The sequence below is a fragment of the Etheostoma spectabile genome, chromosome 15, assembly GCF_008692095.1.
Source record: "Etheostoma spectabile isolate EspeVRDwgs_2016 chromosome 15, UIUC_Espe_1.0, whole genome shotgun sequence".
In the NCBI taxonomy this organism is placed as follows: domain Eukaryota; kingdom Metazoa; phylum Chordata; class Actinopteri; order Perciformes; family Percidae; genus Etheostoma; species Etheostoma spectabile.
In genome coordinates, this window is record NC_045747.1 from 9,680,451 (window position 1) to 9,703,967 (window position 23,517).

General features: G+C 41.3%; 1 protein-coding gene across 3 annotated transcripts in view; it reads right to left on the reverse strand.

Annotated features, from left to right (window-relative positions):
* Positions 1-5,118: 5,118 nt before the first annotated feature.
* Positions 5,119-23,517, reverse strand: part of LOC116702541 (E3 ubiquitin-protein ligase rnf213-alpha) — a 30,310-nt gene continuing 11,911 nt past the window's right edge. Inside the window, exons 25-67 of one of the 3 annotated variants that reach the window (XM_032536790.1) lie at positions 22,157-23,444; positions 21,866-22,047; positions 21,597-21,752; positions 17,898-21,509; positions 17,687-17,811; positions 17,331-17,447; positions 17,124-17,248; positions 16,925-17,040; positions 16,759-16,821; positions 16,508-16,661; positions 16,275-16,416; positions 15,998-16,189; positions 15,750-15,880; positions 15,511-15,668; positions 15,209-15,415; positions 14,848-15,035; positions 14,616-14,736; positions 14,396-14,496; positions 14,122-14,304; positions 13,756-13,922; positions 13,552-13,654; positions 13,347-13,461; positions 13,004-13,211; positions 12,677-12,876; positions 12,436-12,558; positions 12,234-12,344; positions 11,743-11,985; positions 11,574-11,649; positions 11,430-11,464; positions 11,239-11,339; positions 10,975-11,131; positions 10,624-10,798; positions 9,419-9,513; positions 9,033-9,284; positions 8,465-8,597; positions 8,053-8,136; positions 7,790-7,970; positions 7,404-7,605; positions 7,209-7,286; positions 6,889-7,086; positions 6,532-6,621; positions 6,201-6,379; positions 5,119-5,668 (exon numbers count right to left, since the gene is read on the reverse strand). In XM_032536790.1, the coding sequence (XP_032392681.1) occupies positions 5,512-5,668; positions 6,201-6,379; positions 6,532-6,621; positions 6,889-7,086; positions 7,209-7,286; positions 7,404-7,605; positions 7,790-7,970; positions 8,053-8,136; positions 8,465-8,597; positions 9,033-9,284; positions 9,419-9,513; positions 10,624-10,798; positions 10,975-11,131; positions 11,239-11,339; positions 11,430-11,464; positions 11,574-11,649; positions 11,743-11,985; positions 12,234-12,344; positions 12,436-12,558; positions 12,677-12,876; positions 13,004-13,211; positions 13,347-13,461; positions 13,552-13,654; positions 13,756-13,922; positions 14,122-14,304; positions 14,396-14,496; positions 14,616-14,736; positions 14,848-15,035; positions 15,209-15,415; positions 15,511-15,668; positions 15,750-15,880; positions 15,998-16,189; positions 16,275-16,416; positions 16,508-16,661; positions 16,759-16,821; positions 16,925-17,040; positions 17,124-17,248; positions 17,331-17,447; positions 17,687-17,811; positions 17,898-21,509; positions 21,597-21,752; positions 21,866-22,047; positions 22,157-23,444 (10,824 nt within the window). In that variant the 3' untranslated portion in view covers positions 5,119-5,511. Of the gene's footprint in view, positions 5,669-6,200; positions 6,380-6,531; positions 6,622-6,888; positions 7,087-7,208; positions 7,287-7,403; positions 7,606-7,789; positions 7,971-8,052; positions 8,137-8,464; positions 8,598-9,032; positions 9,285-9,418; positions 9,514-10,623; positions 10,799-10,974; positions 11,132-11,238; positions 11,340-11,429; positions 11,465-11,573; positions 11,650-11,742; positions 11,986-12,233; positions 12,345-12,435; positions 12,559-12,676; positions 12,877-13,003; positions 13,212-13,346; positions 13,462-13,551; positions 13,655-13,755; positions 13,923-14,121; positions 14,305-14,395; positions 14,497-14,615; positions 14,737-14,847; positions 15,036-15,208; positions 15,416-15,510; positions 15,669-15,749; positions 15,881-15,997; positions 16,190-16,274; positions 16,417-16,507; positions 16,662-16,758; positions 16,824-16,917; positions 17,041-17,123; positions 17,249-17,330; positions 17,448-17,686; positions 17,812-17,897; positions 21,510-21,596; positions 21,753-21,865; positions 22,048-22,156; positions 23,445-23,517 lie in introns of all 3 variants that reach the window. The other 2 variants (XM_032536789.1, XM_032536788.1) reach the window with 2 other exon arrangements.

The window sequence follows — 23,517 nt, forward strand, 5'->3', positions numbered from 1 at the left end:
CATTTTAATTCCAGAGCTCGCGCCTCCATGCTATAGACAGTTAAAGAAATGAGCAATGTATCACCTTAGATTTCCATGGAGACCAGGGAAGGCTATTAGAAGCACTTTTCCAATGGTGGCTGAGTGTTACTGCGTAGCCTCCAACTGAGCTTGACGACGTAGATGTGATGTGAGCAACCTGTCTGAAAGTTGTAAGTCTTCTGGTAGCTGTGCAAGAGAAATCTCAATCATTCCCAATCTTGCAGAGTTGGAGAGAGTAGGTGTATGTTAGGAGATAACATGGCACAGGCTAATATATTGGTAACTAAAATGCTAGTTAACATTAGTAATTAAACTTAAACAGCTAATAAAAGCCAAAACTGACGGCAAGCTTCTCCTTTAGGCTACTGTTTAGGTAATTTGTCTACTATGCGAAAGTCACGTGGTTATGACAGGCCTATTTTTACAAAAACGTCTGCTACGGAGCCATAACTTGAGATAAAAGGTAATGGAGCTTGTTATACATTGTTGTTTCTTTCCAGTAAACAATGGACAAACTGAGTCTTTAAATGCAGATGTAAAGCTAATCGCTATCAAAGTGGCACCAAAATTAATGGGCGTCAATGGGATGCTAATGGCGAGGGATGGCTTGTTAGCAACAAAATGGCTCCATAGGAAGTACGCTTTCCAGAGGTTGGCTTACCACCTTGCTCCCTACGTGCACGTTCCACAAAAACAAGTAGCTTCTCGTGGCTATTTTCAAAGTCAACGTTGCTTCATAAAGTGATTAGCACCGCCCAAGACATTGTGATTATGATTGGTTTAAAGAAATGCCAATAAACCAAAGCTGCTTTTTCTCCCATCCAGGAATGTTGGTTGTTCTAGCCAGACCTTTCTTGGCAGTGCTGTGCAGACAGGTCTGGCAACATGAGACTAGCAATGCAAGCATTTGGACATGCTTTCCAATTGCCAGAAAAATCATGTTGCCCTGGGGGGTGTCTGTTGCAGAGAACCCCAGGCAGATGAGGTGATAATTACAGGAACTGCAGGAACTGCAGAAAAGTAGCAGAATGATGAGCATCTGTACCAGCCTAGCTTAGCAGTTAGCTAGTGTTGCAAGGGGAAAGGTTTGGAGAGGACGTATTTTCAGCCAGTTGTTCTTTATATAGTAGTCTGCTTGTTGGATATGAAATAAAGACAAGTTAACAAATTTGTGTATTTTCATGAGACAATACCTCTCGCAGGAATATTTTCAGAAACAACTGCACACATGTAGGCTATCTGAAGTGATGGTAGGAACATTAGCCAAGAATTCAGCTCTTGATCACTGGCACCTGATAGCAAACATAACCACCTGAAGGAACAAGACACTGGTTGTAGAGCACAGCATGAAACCATTCCGTAACATTAGACTATTTGTTTCCCAGACTTGTGACAAAACTCCAAATTCTTTTCTCACAAAAAAGGGCTACATAAATGAGCAATTCTGGCTTGTGTCCAGTGTCTTTTTTCACATCAGCTTTTCCCCCCAAACAAAAGTCAGTAAGAGCAGCAGGAGATTCTTACAAAGTAGGCTAAGTGTATCTCACTACCTGACACATAACCCTGTCTTGCCATTGCTTCTTATTATTTGGGAAATGCTAGACATATTTCTGGACTTCTCAAAAACGCTCTCATCTTACCATAACAATCTGATTCAATATGTGGTTTTATTGTTATGGAGCTCAAAGGCTAAGCTGTCTGCCTGTAGCAGACAGTTTGGTATTGAAATTCAAGCTGTAGTTATGAATTGGGTACAGTTAAGATTTCTCCACCCAAGGTGAGTTTTGCAGCAGGCTCGACCTCGACTAGGGCCTTATGCAAAAACAGCTATTTTCCAATGAAGAAAGCCCATCATTTTGTAGGTAACTGCTAACTGCAAACATTAGACAGACAGGAGAAGCAAGTTCAGAATATGCAGTTTATGATCTCTCTGTAGCCTACTCTGCCTGTTTTCTGCCATCTATCTGCATGTACATCTTACAATTGTGTTGCTGGGAAACCTGTTAATGCGGATGACAAAAAATGTACTTCTACATCTTGAAAGGCTGTGCCTCTTATAATCCCATGTGGTATGTTCCCACTTAACAAGTAATTGTATTTTCTCTTCACGTATTTAATAGAACAACATGGCAGCAGTGCCCTTAATTTCTTCCTTGTGCTTGGAGGACAACCTAAGTGTTGAGTGCAAAGAGAAGTGCACACAATTAGCTAATATAATTCACAGATGTGCTCACTGAGTTGTTTTTTTCTCTCTCTTCCTTTCTCTCTCCGTCATCCCAGCATTTCAAACAGGCTGAGCAACCTGAGAGTTTGGACACGCTCTCTGCTCTCACCCCACTGTGACCTACTGGCACATACATTTCAGATGACGTAGTAATTAAAATACACTAATTTGATAATAATGCAATAACAGCAGCACCCTGAAGGGCTAATTTAAAGAAAACATTTTCCCAGACCGCCAGTAAAGCATCTGTAATGTCGCACAGAAAATACAGTAGCCTGTTGGTGTGCTTCTTGAGGTCTCAGGAGTATTTAAGGGTACTGATTTCACACCACAATCATTAAAATCTAAGCTCCCTTTTGGCTGAGAGCGCCTGACTGGCGACGGCGCCTGCAAATGATATTGGATCCCCAAGGTGTAAACTTGATGGATATCTGAGGCTGTTTTGCAAAGGGTTAAGTTTGAAGCTCCTCCACAGATCAAGGCATAGTGACAATTCCAAGCTAAACTTTATATTATTTTAACTGGACTGTGAAGTTCATAGGGCATCTCTGAAAAAGTTTTTAGATAAAAAAGACTAACTTAAGGCAAGTAGAAGGGGAGACTTGATTAAGAACATTGACCTATTTTTAACATATCTGAATTTAAAAATATTAAATAAAAATATCACTTTGACATAATTTACCTTTCCTTGATGGTTCAGAGAGGAGAGAGCAACACAGATCATGAAAAAAAGAGCGAAGGAATACATGCATTCAAACCAAGCATGTCTTCAACCAACCTGTCGCTAGGAAGTGATTTTGTTTTACAGATTTGCCATATTCTTTAGTAATGGTTTCGAGTTAATCTCATTTTTCATTTAACCAAAGTTTAAAAAAATAAATAAATAGAAAAACTATCTGTCCTGATTATTGATGCATTATTGACCCAGCAGAGCTACTTATTTGAAGACAAAATGCCCATAATTAAGCCATGGCTGTCAAACCCTCCAACATACTGTAACTGCAAACAAAAAGATGAATTTTCTGGACATGCTTATCCAGCCTTGTAAATCATTAAACCCTCATGCTTGGAACCTGATCCCAACTGTCCATCAACCATGAATATAATTAAATGTAAGCCACAATACACAGTGATTTTGCCCCCAATTCCTCCTAATCAAGAGACAAAGACAAAAAAATTGAGAGCAGGGGAAAGAATTTGGCCCTTTTATCCTTCCCTTTGTACCGTTTGCATGGTGGCTTTGAAGCCTACAGAAGTGGAAGTGAAAGTGATTGAACTTGCTCAGTGAGGCTTGTTCTACAAGACTGAGTTGCGCAAATCACGCTCATGACCCATTTGTGGGTGTTTATTAACCCAATGTACAGTACTTCCACATTTTAGTTCGCTAATGAGCAGTGAGGACATGGCTACATAGCACATGTGAGCATCACCTTAGCCTTGTGGAATGCCAGCTCCGCGTTTCAGTCTGTCAGCATGAAACAATTACTTCATCAGGATTAGATTCTTTGCTTAATAGATGCATCATTTTGCCAGTGAGATGAAGTAAAACAAATAAACAAAAAGATAACGATATTTGGGTGAAACCTAGAAACCCAACAGCCAAGAACTCCTCTTATGGATATCATATTTACTGACTGCAGACTCCTAGAGGGTGGTCGCTGGCATGGTTTACTTTCACAGGCGCATGCTTCCATTTGTCATTGTTATGCTAAACACTGCTTTGGTACAGAGGAAATTGAGTTAAGAACCATCCAGCAGCAGGCTTGTCCTTATCATTTCCATCAGCCTGATCAAAAACACATTGAGCTCCCACCAACAGAGGGTCAGAAAGTCACGTAACTTTAGGAAGGCAGCCATTTCCTGAGCACTCCATGTATAACTTCTTTTGGCAGAGTTGTAGCATGTAAATAAGGAGCAACTTACTTGTAGTAATGTTAAGAATGTACTGTAAAACACTCAATGCAACTGTACACACAAAGGGAATAATAAGGGAGCCAGCAACAGAAATGTCAGAGAGGGATCTCTCAAAATCTGGGACAGTAAAACCAAAATAATCTCTATGGACAGATCCTACTAGAGATAAGTAAACAAAATGTGTACCCTCTGAGCTGAAGGCAAGATCCCACAAGAAAAAAAGACACAATTGAATCTACTTATGACCGTGAATGATATTAGTCTCACAGGAGGTGAATCTACATTTCATTACTGCACTTGTTGCCAAACCCCTGCTTAGCAAAATAGTCTACTGTCACACTCCACTATGACAACATGATTCAAGACTATTCAGATTCCAATTCATAGCTGACTGAGGAAATAATATAGCTTCAGTGGCAGATGGAAACATTAACAATACACCAAAATGTATTTCTGCTGACATAACATATTGACAAATAATTAGACATGTTATGGCAATATTACTCAGCCAGTGATTAGCCAGCAAGTGGAGGGGGAAGCACTGAGCCACACTAGCATGAGGTGAATATTATGTCACATTTGAAACATGGTTTATGTAATATTTTCTCATAATACAAAAACAAGTCCACACAAGTGAAATGCAGTATGTATTACCAAACAAACAAAAGTGGAATGTAATAGATAGGAAATACAATTTAAGGAAACTTTTTTTTAAGGAAACATTTTTTTAGACAGTGAATTTAAAAAGTGAAAGAAAGGCAAGTGCAATTTTAACATACATATGGCACATCAACGTAACATGATAAACAGCAATATAAAAAGGATGAAACTGACGAAACAGTCACTTTAAGCAAAGGAAAAAATACCTGTTTTTCTTGTTAAAGTGACTTAGGTCAGGGTGATTTTCAGACTAGTTATTCCAAATGTTTTACCTGAGTTGAATTCAGATTGTTTTTCTGATTTTTCGGGACAGACAAATTCACATTACAAGTAAAGTGCCTGAAATAAGACTTTCAGATGTACAGAAACTCTGTACATGTTGGTGCTCAGGAAAAAACAAAACACAAAGCAGGAACAGATAATCAAAAGGAAATCCCCGGAGTTCACCTCTTCATACAGGTGAGCTGTACATGTGACCTGCACACCTATTTTGTGGTCCTATGAAGCTAAACATAAGTGCTCTTAAAAAGGCACATCTCTGGATAAATTTGTGTAAAATACAGAACTTATCACATATATTTACCCATACCACTTCAATACTGTTGATTTGTCATGATTGTAAACTTCATCCAAGGGATTTGATGATTTCAAATAAAGGAGGCAGACAACAAAACAACCCTTTTATCTGGTCCTCATTGTCGCTGACCGCGTTCCTGCTTGAAGGCCATGATGAACTTCCAGGCTTCAACATACTGGGACAGGCAGATCTCTGCTGGGAAGAGTTCGCCCACATCAGGGGGGGTGTCCAGGTCTTTGCACTCCATGTAAGACACCAGTGTGTCTTTCAGGCTTTTAAGAGACAAAACATAGACGTCATATATGATCATACTTCATATGTGATCTGACATCACACATACAACAATCTAAATAAAATAAAAACATGTAGCAAAAACACCTGACCCGCTTCACTGAGGCAGAGCAGTAGAGGTACATTTTGAATAATTGATCCAAAAAAAGCTAAGTTAACAACTACGTTACTTAATAGCACAGTTTTTACTTGGACATAGAGTTTTAACTCCACAAGCCACAATCAAATAAAAGAAATTTGTAAAAAACAATCTCACTGTTTGTCTCTGTTTTTTTCCTGTAAAATGTAGCAAGCCAGCTCTGACCAAAGTTATCTTCAGGTTTGTTTTGTGTGCAGCACGCTTCATCGTGCCAAATTAAATAATTAAATAAAGTAGGAATGGAACAAGATCCATTTTGTTTCATCAAAGAACAATAACACGGCAATAGATTTTTCATTTTGAATGATCCGGCCTTAATTAGAGACACAATTTTAAGAATGTACTGTATAGACAAGTGAAGTCTTTTGTTTTACCTCCAGTCAGGCCTGTAGGTTTCAGGCGCATTGGGCTTTTTAAGGACCAGCACCAGAAACTCGTGCATTTCCAGCAGGAAAGAGTCAGCGCTGCTCTTTGAAAAGAAGCCAGTTAGCAGCCTGTGCTCGTCCTCACTCAGGGCCTGTTTGTACTTCTCTGAGACTTCCACAAAAGGATCCTGAAGAACACAGAATGTATGGAATAGGCAAAATAATAATAATATTGCACTTTCACACAGAAGGATGTATTAAGGAAAATGTAAGAAGCAACTGCTACCACAAATAACATTAATACCATTTCCACCTCTGTATCTGTATTCTAATGCCTTACCCTCTTGAGCCGCAGCATATTTTCTGATTTGAGTGAGGCCAACAGCTGCCACAGAGCCACACAATGCTTGAGACAGCACATGCTCAGAGCCTGTGAGCAAAGAAGGGAGAACATTAATTTGTATCTCATGTCTAGCACAAAAAGATCCACATTAATTAAAACAATGTTTACTTAAATCCAATACTCATAGAGGTGTAAGGGTAGTAGGGAGTAAAAGTATAGTATGACAGCACCAAAAACTCAGACAACAAAAAAAGTTGCTTTTAGGGGCAGATTTGGCAAATTGTTTGTATACAAAGTCACACAATTGTCTGTGGAAGCGAGAGATAAAATAACCGGTGACTCTGACAGGCTGACCTTGAGGATAGGTGCAGCCATCTGGTTTCCCATCTGCAGCACCTCCTCCAGGTAGCAGGACAGCTGCATGTGAGGCTCTCCCCCGGTCATGGCCAGAAAACCAAGAGCCACTTCCAGTGTAGACAAGGCCTCACACACCTCACTGTAGGAGTGCAACTCCCCAGCCACGGCGAACAGCGTGAGAGTCTGAAGAGGCTCCTGTTTGCACACAGACACAGGTCAGATCATCTCCTTAGGGGATTATCTATGGCAACATGGTGATGTGCTATTTGTGATAAATGGATGGTAGTTCCAGTACTGTACTGTATATTACAACTTACTTGCTGGACTTTTGCTTTGACATCCTTCAGGATAATCTCATAGTTGCGTTCATGTCTGTTCACTAGTGTTGGGAGGCCCTGTGGAAAAGGAACAGAGGCATTAGGTATTAAAAAAAAGAAAGAAAAAAAAAAAAGAAGAATTCCAAACAAATAGGAGTCATTTCTGAGCTTTGCATGTGCTTTCCATTTGCTCACATTGAGAGTGATGAGAGGTTTGCCCAGTAAGAAGCGGGAGACAATCTGTTGCTGGATCTTGGGCAAGTCATACTCGTGAAGAGTCTCCTGGCCCCTCTCAATGCTGTACTGGGTGTTGGACAGAACCAGGGGCATCAGGTCCCTCTGCAGCTCATAACGAATCACATGCAGGTCAGTCACATCCGCCGGGCTCACCTTGTAGCTGGGGGAAGGATAAACAGATTAATTTAAAAATGATAATTGTAAATAATTCTTTCTATCCTTTTAACAATTTCTCAGAAATATTCATACATAAATGCAGAATATATTTTGGGCAGACGTTTACACACTATGTTCTTATAGCTAAACATGTGCAAGTGAGAAGAATGTGGCATGAGCGCCCCCACCTGGTCTCCTCTCCAGTGTGTTTGTCCACACAGTAGACTATGTCATTGTGCAGGGCAATGAGGTAGCTCACAAGGGCTGTAGAGCACAGGCCTGGGCCTTGTCGCCGTGGTAACAACACCTTGAAGTCACTGTCCAGGTCCAGGTCATTCTGGCAGAACTCAGCTGGGATCTTGATCTCCCCTGAACGACAACATTTCAATTCAAGTTGGATCAGGATGTTGGACAGGCCAGTGTTAGTGTAACAAAGTGTGTTTGTGTTTACCATTGGTGGCCAAAGACACTCTGAGCTGATTCCAGGTAGTCAGGAAGATCTTGATGTGTTTATCATACCAGCCTTTCAGCGAATCTGCACACATTAAAGAGTACACACGTCAACTAGAGGCATGACATGCAGTACATTGGATAGACTGTAAATAGCATATTAAGACATCTCCTGTGTGGGAGAGATGAAGTTCGCTTAAGAACATTCAATCATTGTCTCCTTCCAGGTTAAAACAACTCATTTCTTGGCAAGCAGGTTCTTAACTTGCAAGTCAACAGCTATTTTATTAAGACATTTCCAAGAAAGAGGTAATTAGGAACTGCGTGGAACTTTGTATATCTTCTGTGAGTGAGTCATACAATTGAAAAAGATGAAAACCATTGTTGTAGACAGATGTAGTTAGTTTCAGTACCTGCTTTCTGAATGTGGAGGAATTCTGCAATGGTGCCACAAGTCACCTCAGTGTTGTTTTGAAGCTTCTTGACCAGATGTCTCTGGAGCGTAAGAATATCAGGAAGGTGCTTCACCAGTCGGAGCTCTGTTTCCTAAAATATACACACAACCACACACACACACACACCACACACACACACACACACACACACACACACAACCACACACCACCACACACCACACACACCCCACCACACACCACACACACACACACCCCCACACCACACACCCACACACAACACACACACACACACAACCACACACACACACACACACACACACACACACACACACACACACACACACACACACACACACAACACACACAACTTTATGAACTGGTGTGTTCAATCGCTCTTTTATGAACTGGTATGTGAACAAGTATGTGAAAATTAAAGAAGCCACAATTTATTAAAATATGTTGTGTGCTAGAGCCAGTCTTGCCATATCAGTTTATATTTATGACACAGGAATATTTTTGCTGACTTTAAAAAGTGGAATTCCATGTCAGGAGATTGTTCTCTTACCTTATGCAGAAATCTCCAGAGCACCGGCAGGGTGTCTTTGCCATCATTTTGCTCTACAATGTGGGTGAGGCTCAGCAGAGACACTTTCTCCCTGCAGCTCCACACGACAGAACCGTGGATCAGAGAATTCTGGGGAAGTGAGGCCAAGAACAGACGGGGTTCGCCAAACATGAGCTTCATGATTGGATTGGCAGAGATGCGAGAGTCAGCCCGGATGAATGTGTTCACTTCCTTTAGCTGTCTATCCAAGTGCTGTGAAGGAGAAAATGACATAAGAAAACCTGCTATATGCACATATTTTACAAACAGGAAAAATGATATGCTGAAATTAGATGATGTGCTTTATTTGTTCCCTTGTAGAACAAATGATCAAATAGTATTTTTACCTTCAGCTTAGGTGTGATGAGAACGTTGCTCACTTCCATTTCCCATCCATTTCTAGCCTCTTTGGTGGAAAGCAAATTGTTATAAGGAACTGGCCCTGAAAGGAAAGACCAGCTGTGTTAAATAGTATGAATAATCCAGTGAATCTAGTGTTTCATTTTTTGAGGGCCGAATTTATCCTATGTAGGCAGTTCTCAAAAAAATTTAAAAAAATGTACTATAGTAACCACTGTAATTACATCACCATATCATTCCTAGAACATATGGAAAGATAGGGGTAACATTGCAAATAACAATCCTGACACCCGGATCCTGCATTTGTTGCCTTGAGTGACTTAAAATCACTCAATATAAAGTAACACCTCCATAACATTCCATGTGTACATACAGTGCATATGAACACCACACCATTTCTAACCACTGGAGGGCACCCCTCCCTCTCTTTTCTATTTTCTGTCACTGTCCTGCAGCCCACATCTTTCAGTAACAAGGTAAAAAAAAGGTAGTATGACAAGCCAGACACACATCAAGATGTTGAGTCTTGGAACTCATCATTGGCAGGGCTCAATCTGAGGGATGGGATAAATGGTTGTCTTTTAAATTCCCTCTGCACATAATAGGATTGCGCTACAACCAACCAGAGCAACGCTAGTTGATAGATTAAACTGTTGGTGTATCCGGTCGGCAAAACTTTGAACAAATCTTCCTTTTTTAACAATTGTCTTCAGTGCCGTTCTTTGTTCTTTTCTCAAAGAAAAGCTTAACTCCAAGTCTTCCTATGTCACAGCCAAAGCTGATTCAAACGACCGCTGCTTGCTTGCAGCCATCTTCTTGTTTTTAAGTAGCAGAGAACTCTGACGTCCTTATGTCAAGCCCGCCCACCGAATCTATACACGATGTGATTGGCCTGACCAGAATTTGTTTGTTTTTTACAGCTTGCAAGCCAACGGAGAGTTGCTAGACTAACCCTTGCTGCAAATTACATGTGCTGCCGCCAGGGTGCGTCAATATTTCTAAACTAGGAAGAAGGTTCTGGAGCAACACACTTTAGAAAGATGCTTTCACTACCTTTAAGAATTTAAGTGAAAACCATAACAATGAAGCACTAAAATGATGGACACGGATTGGTATATTTTTGGTATCATTATGTTGCTCCCAATATTGACACAGCTCATAATATTGTTACAGTAGGTTTGTTGTTCCTTACATGTTTGTTGCTGATTGGGTTCCAGGAGGCTGCTGATGAGCAGGTGAACAGCGCTGACTGTGTCATCTGTCCCTTTACCCAGGGATCGAATAAGATGTTTCATGTCCTTTCGCAGGTGAGCAAGTAGAAATGCACCTGGGTCAGGTACTGGAGGCTTGATGATGGCAGAGATGGACTAGAAACACAAGTAAAGTGGATGACTGACCAGACTCCTCCCTTTTAAATCCAAACAGCAAGATATCAACGGTGCTATAACACTAGAATGTTTTTTTTTGCTGCTCCTTTAAACACTCAAGAATATGTTGCAGGGGGAAGGATCTCCATTAAAACTGTACTCATTATTTAAGCTACCTGTGGTTGGCTGCAGGCACCCAGCAGCATGGCCATGTGAGTGAGCATGCGGACCATGGTGAAGGGAACAGGTGAAATGCTCTTTGTGTCCATCATGTCGGGATTGTCCCTGCGACTGGGGTCGCCGAGGATGTGGCCTTTCTGAGTGCGGTCACCCCTGTGAGAAAACAATTAATAAATTAAGACAAATTAAAAGAAATTGTAAACTAAATAACTATATTCTGTATTCCAATCTTTTTTCGAATTAACTGTTAGACCACTTACTGCAATGGAACGGATTGAAATCCTGACACAGGAATGTGGTTGTCTCCTCCAATTTCAACACCACAATCCAAACAATGACTTTTTTGCATGGGCTGGCCACACTAAAGAAAAACAAACAGGATGCAAAGAAAAATTATCCTTCAGAGTATAAAAAAAAAAACTATAAAAAAGTTAAACTGAACGTAGCGTACCTCTCCAATGGTGCAGGGGTGACCATTTCGGCAATCTGTGGTAAAGGTAAATCAGAAATTACATATAAAATTATAGAATTTTCAAGTATAGAATTTTAAAGAATATGTGAGTACAATGGGTACAGCTTTTGTCTGTTTACTTACGGTACCACTGCAAATGTCCCATAGCTTGTTGAGCCACTGCCAACATGTCCTCTGGCATGGTTGGCAAGAAGGCTGCCTGTACAAACAGATAAAACCACATTCAATTCAACTACAAGAAGAGGAGGCCTAGTTGCCAACCTTAAAGCAGCTGACAGTTTACACACTGTACCTGCATGTTGGCAGGTGCCATTGCAAGCTGCTGCAGGGGAGCTAAGATCTCCTTGTTCCCGCAGATCACAACAGCAGCCAGATGAATGGTTAATTCCACCGACACAGACTGGGCACCAGGGGCCCCAGGGCAAACAACCAATGGCCCCAGTTGGTTGGTCACCAAAGACTTGGCAAAAGCCTTCACCTGTGGGCTGGCAAGGAATTTGGAGTTCTGGATGTAGGCCATCAGGGCTTCCAATTGCTGCAGGTAAAAAGATACATAAATATAAGTAGTTAGTCAGTAGTTTACTGACAAATGCAGAAAACAGTCCAGTAAAGAACTGCATTTTTGTGTTTGGTTCCCATTTCAAAGTTGCAAGCAAAATATGACTTGAAAACAAGTTAGATGAACTCCCAACAAGTTTTTTTTTACTTGTGGTCATTTGCACAAATGGGTGCAAACAGATTATATCCGAGCAGTTCATAAGGTCTTATTAATATAAGATCTACCTCAGGCTTGGGATGGAAGCTGTCATTGGCTTCTCTGTAGAGAGTGGTGACTTCTCTGTACAGCGCCAACAAAAGATAAACTGTGGTACACTGTGGAAAGCATCTGCACCCCTATGAAGAAAAGAGCAACAAGATACCCGTGTAAACAAGCACACAAAAACAGAGGCCTGACCAGATGCTTAGTTACCAACAAGAACGTTACCTCACAAGTCTCGTCCAGTCCATCCATTTTGCCTTCCATAACTCCCTTTGCGACAGCATTTCTGATGGTCTTGTAATGCTCCCCACACACAAGATACTGGTCTATTGGGGTGGCTTCTTTACTCTGGGTGTAATCACAAATTCAACCACACTATTTAGTAACTGTTAGCATTACATTTAGAATACAACAGTGCCTTTATTTTGGCACCGATACTAAAAAATCATAATGTGGGTAATTGAACCTTTTGCAGGACTTCTTCAGGGAAGAGCCACCGCATGTCATCCACTTTGAGAAGTTTCAGGACAAACTCCACACCATGTTGGCTGCAGATCTTACGGATCAAGTAGACACGATACCAGTCGTTTCTACTGCGCCTACATAAGTTCATCACACTGATCAGGAAGGCTGTGGTTCCACTTTGACTTGTCTTCTGAGCCACTGCTGTGATTAAAAATAGAATGACATTTTGGTAAATTTAAAACATTCTAAAACACAAAGTAATCTCATTTCACTAGTATGTGAACAGTATTTGAGAAGATAATCCTGTATTTCATCAAAATGAAAACACCTGTTGCTCTGAGGTTTTCCACAATGAGGCTAGCAGCCATATCCAGGTCCATACGCACTCTGGCCACCTGCTGCAGATATTCCACAGTGACTGTTTCGGCAAACTGATCATGTGAATGTAGGTAATCAGTCAGGAAGGCACTTTCCTCCTGCAGACACACCTGCTGGTCTGCAATGGACTTGAACTGCGACCTTTCAAACATGGAATCCTAGAGAAATGAAAAGCAACTACCATATGAACGTTGCATCACAATGCAAGATATCAAAATCCACTGATGTGATTAGCGGATTTGCTTTTAATTTATTTTATCAAACAGACAAAAAAAGTCAGAATTCCTGTGTACCTCCAAGCAGTTAACGTACAACGAGTAGAGTTCAGTTTTGTCTGTCTCCTCCAAGATGTTGCTCTGCTCAACTGCCACCAGATATTGCTGCAGGTAACCTTTAACTTCATCAAAGCTTCAGAAACGGAAAAATGACACAACAATGAGAATGTTAGAAGCGTACATTTAAGTATGCTTTATCCAATGTGCAACAATAGCACCTTACCTGTACTTCAGCAGTAGTTTGAGCACTACTGACCGAACCACTGGATTTTTATCCACAGAGTCATCAAATGGAGAGAGCACCTTTGTCAACATCTGTCGATTAACTGGAAAAAACAAAAAGGATAGTCAGAGATGACAACACATGTGTAAGCAGATACATGGGTGTGCACATACCCAAGTGACCAGGGTCAGAGCAGGGCCCTACCTCTGAGAATGGGAACAGTGTTGGCTTCCACCATGAGAAAGGACAGCAAATGGAAAATGACAGCTGAACAGGGGGGGGAGTTGTCCTTGAAGCACACAGTAGACACCAGGTCAATGAAGAAAGCGTTGCACTGCTTCCTGAACTGAGCATGTTGGTTGATTAGAATCCTAAACAAAACAAGAGACACAACAGCTTTTTGTTCAAATGCATTACATGCCAAGTTTACACAGCATGGGGTTACCTTGAGGAACTTATAACAGAACAGTGTGTGTGTGTGTGTGTGTGTGAAGCACACCGTATCTGTGCCTTTTATGAGAAACAAACATCTAAATCAGTTCTTGTTATAATCCACATGCAGTTACCAACCTGATGGCATCTGAAGGAACTATGGGAAAGTCGTCGTTAACTTGCTGCATGCAGAGGGGACAGTACATCTGACCGGGGACCAACCACTGTTTGATACAGGTAACACAGTAGATGTGTTCACATGGCAGGCAGAGCGGATCTTGGGGGTCTCCCATACACACAGGGCACTGTGTAAGACCAAACCTGGAAAAAACAATGGATGGATGACACAAGGTGGAGGAAAAGTGCAGCAGAGATTCTGATGAAGGCAAACGATAGAAAACTGTATTTCTACCTGAAGATGCGTTCTACGGCTCCATCTTTGCAGGTTTTGAGCAAACTGATTACTGCCTCGAATGACTGCTGAGTTTTCAGGTCAGAATTTTTTTCCAGTATCTATGACAAAGTACAGGTAATACATGTTATTTAGGACAAAGGAATTCTTGTTGATGCAGTTTTATAGTAATTAACTGAATTCATGAAAATTGAGGTTAGTACAAAGAACCCAGACCGACCTGACAAAGCCCTTTTGTATGCTCCAAAACTAAAGGTGTCAGCTTCTTCTCTACCTTCTCAATGCCCAACAGCATGTGTTCCACAAATAGAGAAAGAGAAAATATCCGATTCCATCCAGCTCTAAGAACAACGAAATACAAACAAATAACCATCATACTCAACTGAGCTAAAACATTATCTACTGCTAGCTGTCCCACCATTTAAATATATATTTAGTTAAGCGTGACTTACTGGACTCTACAGACCATCGCCTTGCTCCTTTCTCCATAGCGTCTCACAATGTCTTCTGAGCAGTTCAACTCAATGGGAACCCGGAGCTTTTTGACCTGTCTGAGCCATGCTTGTCTTTGGGCATCTGTGTCCAGGACTCTAGGCTCAAGGTACTCCACACATGCAAGAGCAGCATACACATCGAGTACCTTGAAGACAGAGAAATATGATCAGTACACATCACAGATTACCAAACATAATTTAATCTTAAAGTCAATTTTGTGCATGCCAAATTCAAAAACATTGAACGATAACAGGAAAAAGAAAAGTATTATTTTATTATAAATTAATTATTTAAACTAAATAGTCTTTAGATGCTCACCATTTCATCCCCGTCTCTGGTATGATGATTCTTCAAGAGGTGCTGGGTCACCTGGGGCTCAATGCAGATCATTCTGGAGAGATTCTGCAGTCGGTTTTTGAACTCATGATAAGCAGCATGAATCCAGGGAAGAGATGCCACTGTATCAGTGGCATTGAGCTGCAATCGCAGCTCATTGACACAACAGTTTAGGGCACCACACAGGAGCTATAAAAGCAAATAATGAGTGTTAGCATATACATGCACACAACATCACACAAATGTAGTGTTATGAACGGCTTCAAGTAGTACAGAAACACAACCTGCAGATCTTCCTGACAAGTCACATTCATCGTCATGGAGATGAAATCCTGAAGGTAGCGTTGGAAAAACTCGGTCTGCATCTCTCGGTCTGCTTTCTCAATGTATCGTCCCAGTGGCGTCTTCCAAAAGAACTCATCAAATTCTTGTTGAGTGTGGCCTAACCAACATACATTTTAATTTAAAAAACAACATTGTGGTAGTGACATGCCAGTTACGGAGAGTGTTATCAGGCTATTACCTTCACGCTGAAGCGCATGAACCCAGAGTTCCTCCAGGTAGTCCTTGATCCTCCAGCTGAAGGGCATACTGCAACACATGTTCCTGTCTTGGGCAATGTAGTTCTGGACAAGGATTGTTCTTGTCCCACAACTGCAATAAGAGAAAACAATGAAAATGTTTAAATATGTAAAGTAAACAGTAGGTTAAATTTTACCTATATAGGAATTTTGACTCCTTTACGCAAAGTGCAATATTACCACCACTTACTTGTGGTCCAATGTTAGGTGTGCAATTTCAAGCAGCTTATCATTGCCAAAGATATCCAACCAAAGTCTCTTGACAAATTCACCACAGTTTGTATCTAGCAGGATGTCCAAGTTTTGGTTACGGTCAATGACTGAAAGCAGTTGCGCCAAGAGGGGGATGACCACAGCCTGAATACGCTTCCATAAGGTGTGCCTGTCAACAATTCACAGTGCTGTTAAACATAATGGGAATATAAGGCAAACACATACATTTTGTATGCTGCAGTTGAAGCACTCACCTGAAAGTGCCTCCTTCTTGCAAGGCATCAATGTTTGAGGCCTCCTTAATGACCCAGTTGCTTTTGATGGATGAGAAGGTGTTGCCATCATTAGTCACCAGCAATGAGTGAAGATGCCTCTTCACAGTTTGCAGAAATTCACCTGATAAGAGTTTAATAACATGATAAGCAATGATTGCATTGATCAGCATGATTGAAACTGCAAAAACACAAAAAGAAAATGTGATTAGTACCTTTTACTTCATCATTGTCACTGAGGAGTGTCAGCAGCATCTCAACTCTCCGAGTACTGCGCAGGCCACTTTCCACCTGGTCCCTCAGCATGCCTACTGCAGCCTGCACACAGCTCCGCACTAGTGCTGTAGTGTCCACAACATTATATAAGCCCTGCAGCAAGAGGAAAAGTCAGAAAAAAATATATATTGCAAAGTTATGTTTTTTTTTAGCGCAGCAGATGTTTGAAATACAAGTTGTCTGTACTCACATTTTCCTCTGACTCTGCTTCCTCATGCACATTTTCAGTGTACATGTCATCCACCTCCATGCCATCTCCATGGAAAAGAATTTTGTATTTTAATGTTACAAAAGGAATTTTATGTAGAGTAAATTATGATTTGCAATCAATAATTTATCAATCAGTTACCTTCAGGTTGACTCATCTTGGTTTCAAAAATTTGACTAATAGTCATGTTTTGCAAGGCTTTGATGTCTGAAACAATGTCTTTTGACCGTCTGAGGTCATCAATGTGAACTGATCTCCACGGCCCTGTAAACAATAACATGTTTCAGATTATTCTTTAAACAATGTGATACAATTTGTTTTTAAATCACAAGTCATGGTTGCCTTACCTCCATGAAAGCAAACGTAGGAGGTCCCTCCTTCCATTCTTGGCAGTCTGGTAATGAAGTAGACAAACACCCTGCTTCCTGTGCTCTCCTGAGTTAGCTTGTTGATTTCATTTATGGATGAATACCTAAAAATGAACAGGAAAACTCAATAGAGCAAAATAATCCCACAGTTGTGCATACCCAACAGAGATGAAATGTTGGACCTACTTTGCAGATGCAATGAGATTGGCACTGTGAGAGGCCTCATCAAAATCACACTGAATGAGGAGAATCTTGGTGCAGGGCCCAGCGATATTACTGCCATTTTCAGCTGTTATGAAGTTCCTACAAGAAAACAGAGAATAGACCTGATCTTTGCATTGAGATCATATATATATATATACATACATACACACATATACATATATACATACACATCTACATGTATATATAGACATATACATATATATATATACACACACACACACACACACACACATATACATATATATGTATATATATACACACACATATACACACACACATAAATATATATATTTATATATAATTATTCTTTAACAAACCTGATCTTCTTTAGGAAGGAATGCTCAGTGTCAAACTGCTGCAGTGAGAGGAGCTCAACACTATGCAACACTTGCACTAGTGGTTCCAGGTCAGATAATGTCAGAAGTCTGGAGAATGTTGTCACCTATAGTTTAAAATAACAAATACTTAGTCCAAAATATCTACAGCTTTGTGATATATTTTACACTAGTATGACAACTTTAAGGTTACCTCTGTGAAGAAGGAATAGCAATGGACTTCCTGCCTTGTGTGAGCAAGAATGAAGTCAGCTAAACAGTTGTTATTCTGCTCTTCAAAGTAGACCCTGGCCAGATTTTCGCTCTCCACTTTGGGAAGGCCTGTGCAGTCCAACCGTACAATTGAGTCTGGTGTGGCACATTTGAGCAGTATGAGTTTAGCCTCATCCAGTATTCTCCTCTCAGGGTCTGAGGTTTCCAAACTGTCATTCTGCTTCTCTATTACTTGAAGCACCACAGAAGCACATGTGTCTGAGTGGTACCCGATGAAGACGTCTGGCAGTTGGTACTTGTAAGCCTGAGCTACTGATGTATGTTGACTGCTGAGAGACACAAAAAGTCTTAACCATTTCTCCAATTCATCCACCATCCTCTTCTGCTCAGTTTTAAGGACAGTGTGGATGTCCAGGTAGTGTTTCTCCAGCCTGTTGATGAGAGGAATTGGGAACTGTTTGTAGACCACCTCTCTTTCCTCAATGACAATTAGCCGGAAGTCTTTGTGCACCCTACATTTCACACGGTGTGTTCCCAGTCCAAGGTCCACATATTTCTGTCCTCCCAAGCAGACATAGTATTGGTTGAGGGCATCATACAAACTTTCATAGAGGTTCTGCAAGTTTAGGAGCACAACTGTTTGACCTGTCTCCATGCAGATCTTTACTCTGTTGATGTTGCGGCAGATTTGGGTGTACTCTTGGTCTTTCGGGAAACTGGATCCAAAGATTATTTCTGGCTGACCACTTTTTGAAAAGAAGGTTTGCTGCAGGATCTGTAGTGCTGCGTAGTTCTTTGTTAGCACCAGCAGGTACCGACATTCTTCTTCTTGTCCAACTGTTTGAAGGTTTTCTCTCACAAACTCAATGGCACTGATGTTCTCCAGGTTGGGTGAAATCTGCAGACTTTTGGTAAAAACAGTAACTGCATCCACATCATCCTTGCCACTGAAATTTCTCAGCACTGCCTTCACAGTTTCTTCTGCAGTGGGCTTTCTTTGAGAAGCCCTGGCTGCTGCAAAAATCATTTTAATCAAGCTGTAATAGTCACGTAGGCCAAAAAAGCCTTTGCCTTCTTTGCAGAAGATGTCTAAATAGGCGCTTGCAAAGGGTTGGAAGAAATCCCTGACCTTTTCCAAAACCATTGCATCAGATTTGCAAATGCCTTTAGCACTCATGATGAGTTCCCTCTCATCAGGGTCACCACGGGAGACAAAAATGCCTCTGTTCATCTTTGCAGGGTCTAAAGCCCAGTTGGAGATGCCAATGAATCCAACCTTTTTGTGAGGTAGGGGCTCATCATCTATGCATCCCTCTTCTAGCAGTGGATGAAGGGTTTTCAGTGGCATCTTTGGAGAGTCCTCAGCCAGGCCAATCTCATCAAGAACCACAACTGATATGTACTCGTCCAGGTTCTTTCCTTCCTGAAAGCGTCCGCATTGCTTGAATGTATTAATGATGCCTTCTGGTGTTGAGTGAGGGCTACACTGGAAGGAAACCAAATGGATCTGTTTAAGCTTTTTGTAGAGGTCAGAATGAGCAGCTTGGCCCTGCATTGCATCTGCTACCAAAGTTTTAGACAGAGATTTTGAGCTTCCAGGTTTTCCAACTAAGAAGAGAGGGATTCGTAGCTCAATGCAGATAACCATCATGAAGACGTTCTCTTTAAGAGCACTGTTTCTTGCAATAGTATCCCCCATTGGCACACCACTTAGAAGTAAATCCTGCACAAGTGTGATTTCCTGCATTACTTTTGCTGGTAAGTATGGTTGTGGAAGGCATTTGCTGATTTTCTGTCTGTATTTATCCTTTTCCTTTTCTAGGCATGCATGGTAGCACACTCCTATGGCCATGACTAGGGACCAGAGTACAGGGTCTCTCACTTCAGGCTGGCTGTGATGCCTTTCATTCTTCTCAGCATTTTGAGTAATCTCAAATTTTTCAAGCTCTGCAAACAACATGTTGTGGTTGTCGTAGAACCAAACAAATGATTGCATACAGCGTTCAACATCTCTCAGACTGACAAAGCTGCATTCATCCTTTCTCTTCCGCATGTACTTCTGTGAAGCTGAAAGGACGTCAGTGATCCACTTGAGGTAACTTTGATCAATTTCTTTGTTGTCAACCACTCTCTGCACAATCTGTTGGATGTATGTTTTCTCTGTTTGATCATTTAACTGTCCAAAGTCCCACACCAGAGGGATCATGCTTGGAGGTAATGCTTGAACTCTATAGACTAATTGGCGAAGAGGGATGGACCCAAGCTTTTCATCAGTCTCTTCAGCTCGAACTTTGTACCCAAGACCAGCAGATTCTAACCTCTGAATCATCTCATCTGTGTGCTTTCGGTAAGGGTTGCATGCTGCAATAATCTGCAGTCCAGAGTTGGGTGTCAAGCTTTCCCCCTTGACTGTCTTGTCACAGAGGACCTCCTTAATGCTGCTGATGGCATCGGTAGTGTTGGCCTCATCAAAGAAAAGAACAGAGTCAAATCCATAGTCTTGCTTGTTAATAGAAGCAATGTCTTCTGCCTCTCTGATTTTGGTGTAAATCATCTCAGAAGTTGTCCCTCCATGCACCTTGACCAGTTTCATGTTCTCAGTGGCCACTCCGCTCCTCCGCAACTCACAAAGGAATTTGATGAGCCTAGTCTTACCACACCCCGTCTCGCCCATGATAATGACAGGGATGCCACACCTAAACCGCATATGGATTGCCAGCATCTTTAGTATGTTGTCAGTTGTAAGTTCATATGTTTCATCAGGGTCAAGAGGCCATTGGATACCAAGAACATTGCAGATTCTCTCTATTTTCTCCCCTCTTGGAAGGCAATCAAAGTTGATGTTGAAAGGGACTCTCTGAAGTTTTAGCCCTTCATACAATTCTCTTGTCATGACATTCTTTTTTATCACCCTTCTTGAGGTGGGATCAATAGCATCAACAGAATTCTGTTCATTGGGCTCAAGATGAAAACCAATGAAGGTCATGGACACATGGTCATCATTAAAGAAGATGTATGGATGTGGTTCTGTTTCCCATCTCTTTCTGATCAGGAAAGGAGCCAAGTCTTCATCTCGGACACCAGACAGGTCCATCTGCAGCCTGCCAGGACTCTGGTCAGAGATGCTGAGTGATGGAGTGGCAAAGTCCTTTGCCATCAGAATCATGAAGTCCACCACAAATGTTTTGAATCCAGTCAGCGTGTCTCCAGTGAAAGTAGCATCACAAAAAACAGATGTCTCACAGTCTTTCAGCTGAAGGTTAAGGAACCATGCAAAGTTCCTCAGTTCGGCCCAGGATGGGTCCATAATACCACAGTACATGAGAAACATCTGAAGACATTCCAAATGTGTCCCTTCAACATCCTGATACTTAAAAACATCAAGATCACTGTGGTTATGAAACCTTGTGAGATACTGGTATGGCCGCTGAAAGGCTGCACTCCTGAATTCCTCATCATCCATTAGTGGGTCATCAGTGCTCACAATGGTAGGATGTTCTTGCTTCCTCATCTCTAGCATTAGCACCTCTTTGGGAGGTCGGCAGAAAATATTTGGAAACACGTCAATGAATGTGCTGTTTATTGTTTGAACCTATGTAGAAAAAAAGAGATATAACCACCGGTTTAAAATCAGATGACAACTGAATAGTGGTAATGTCAAAATTGTAAAAACTCTTACCTGCCGTGAGGCATTTCTGGTTGACATGACAGATGGCTCTAAAATCTCTATGACATACAGCTGCGTGTCACTACACTTCCACATCTTTCCCTCAGCGTCCATCAAATAGCGCAGGATCAACAATTTGAAAAGAAACTCATGGAGACCTTTCTGCACCTTTTCAATCACATAAAACAGTCCATTAACACCATATGTAAGCTGCCAATACGTGTCCTATTACAGCAATCCGGCTATATTGCACTAATCATCAACTTGAGACTCATTATTACCGATGATGTGATGTCAAAATGGAACATCACAAGTTCTTTCCTCTTGGGGGTGTTCAACAGAGATTGAAGAATGACATTTTCATCAACATTTGGTTCAATCAAGCGGATGCACTTCATCAGTGATGTCTTTTTGGTTGAGTGCTTCAGTTTTTCATAAAGTCTCTTGACATAGAGAGATTTACCTGCATTTAAAAGAAAAAAAGGTAACTAACATAGGTATCAATGATCTTAGGAGTAAAATATTCACCATTGATAATTTAAAATAGCTGAGTACTGTACATATTTACTAACCAACACCAGCCCTTTTGGATGAGACAACACCAACGCACAGTCGGTCTTTGAATGCAGCCGCAGCACTGCATTGATCTGCTGGGACAATGTAGTGTTTATAGAGGTACCTCTGGATCCTCGCCAATGGCTCCTGGGGAACCATGTGCAATCTGTACTGGCTGAAGGCTGAGGGAAGGTAGGCATGTTCTCTTTCCAAGCTGCAGATTATGACAAGTTTGTAGTCTTTCCTGCTTTGCATTTTCATTCGCTGAAAAAAGTTCTCAACTTTAGAGCTCACATCATAAGTGAGCAGATCTCCATACAGTAGACAGTATATCTTCTGTCCATTGTAGCCTGTGCTGAGACAGCGTCTGAGGAATAGCTCAACCTGTTCGTATGGTGTTGAGGAGTTGCACAGTAGGACTTCATCATAGGTGGGAAGTGTCTCTTCTTTGCTACTCATGTAAACAGAGATGCAAGATGTCAGGACCTCATCATGTGGGCAAACAATGAGGTTTGGATTCCCGGCAGTCAAGCCTTTAGGTAGCTGCCTCTGTATGAAATCCCCAATGTTATCATCAGAAATGCCTTCTTCACACTCATCGTCTTTATTCTCATCTTCTTTGTTGGCCAGTATTTCCAACAGTCTTCCTAGACTTTTTATATCAAGAATGTGGGGAAGATAATTCTTCATGTCTTTCATAAAAGCATTCCATATCAGATCAAATTTCTGCGAACCATCTGCTTGTTCCACAAGACTTAGCAGAGGATCCAGCTCACTAGTAAAGTCTGGATTTCCCAGCTCACTTCTTGGCACCATAACAAAAGTCTGGAACTCAATGTCTTCGTTTTGCTCTTGTGGTTTGGTGAGGATCTCATACTGGAGTTCATGCCAGACCTGCCTCAAGTCTGAGGCTGTGCAATTTGGTTTGACGAAGGAGAGCAGCATGAGTACTTGGTCCTCCATATTGGTCACATTTTGCTGAGTCAGCTTGCTGCAGAGGTAGACAATCTGTTCGGCTGTATAGTAGTTCAGATAGTAATGCTGGGATCTTTGCTTGTCCACGAAATCCATCCAATAGTGCAGGCACTTTTCCATTTTCCTGCAAAATTCTGGAAGCTGCTCCTCTATACTGCCTTCCACAATGACAACACTAAGAACACTGCCCAGGTTAAAGTCCATCACAATGCTGTGTTCTTCAGAGCTCAAACGGCAGTTGATTTGCGCTTCCCAGTGCCTGAATAGAGGATTTCCAGCAGTGTAGAGGGCAATGAATGCCTCAGCTAGTCTTTGAACACTGGCAAAAACCTGAAAAAGAAAAATAAACTAAAGTCAGATGCAAATATGAATGCTGTTAAACATTGAGCAAATGACAATGATT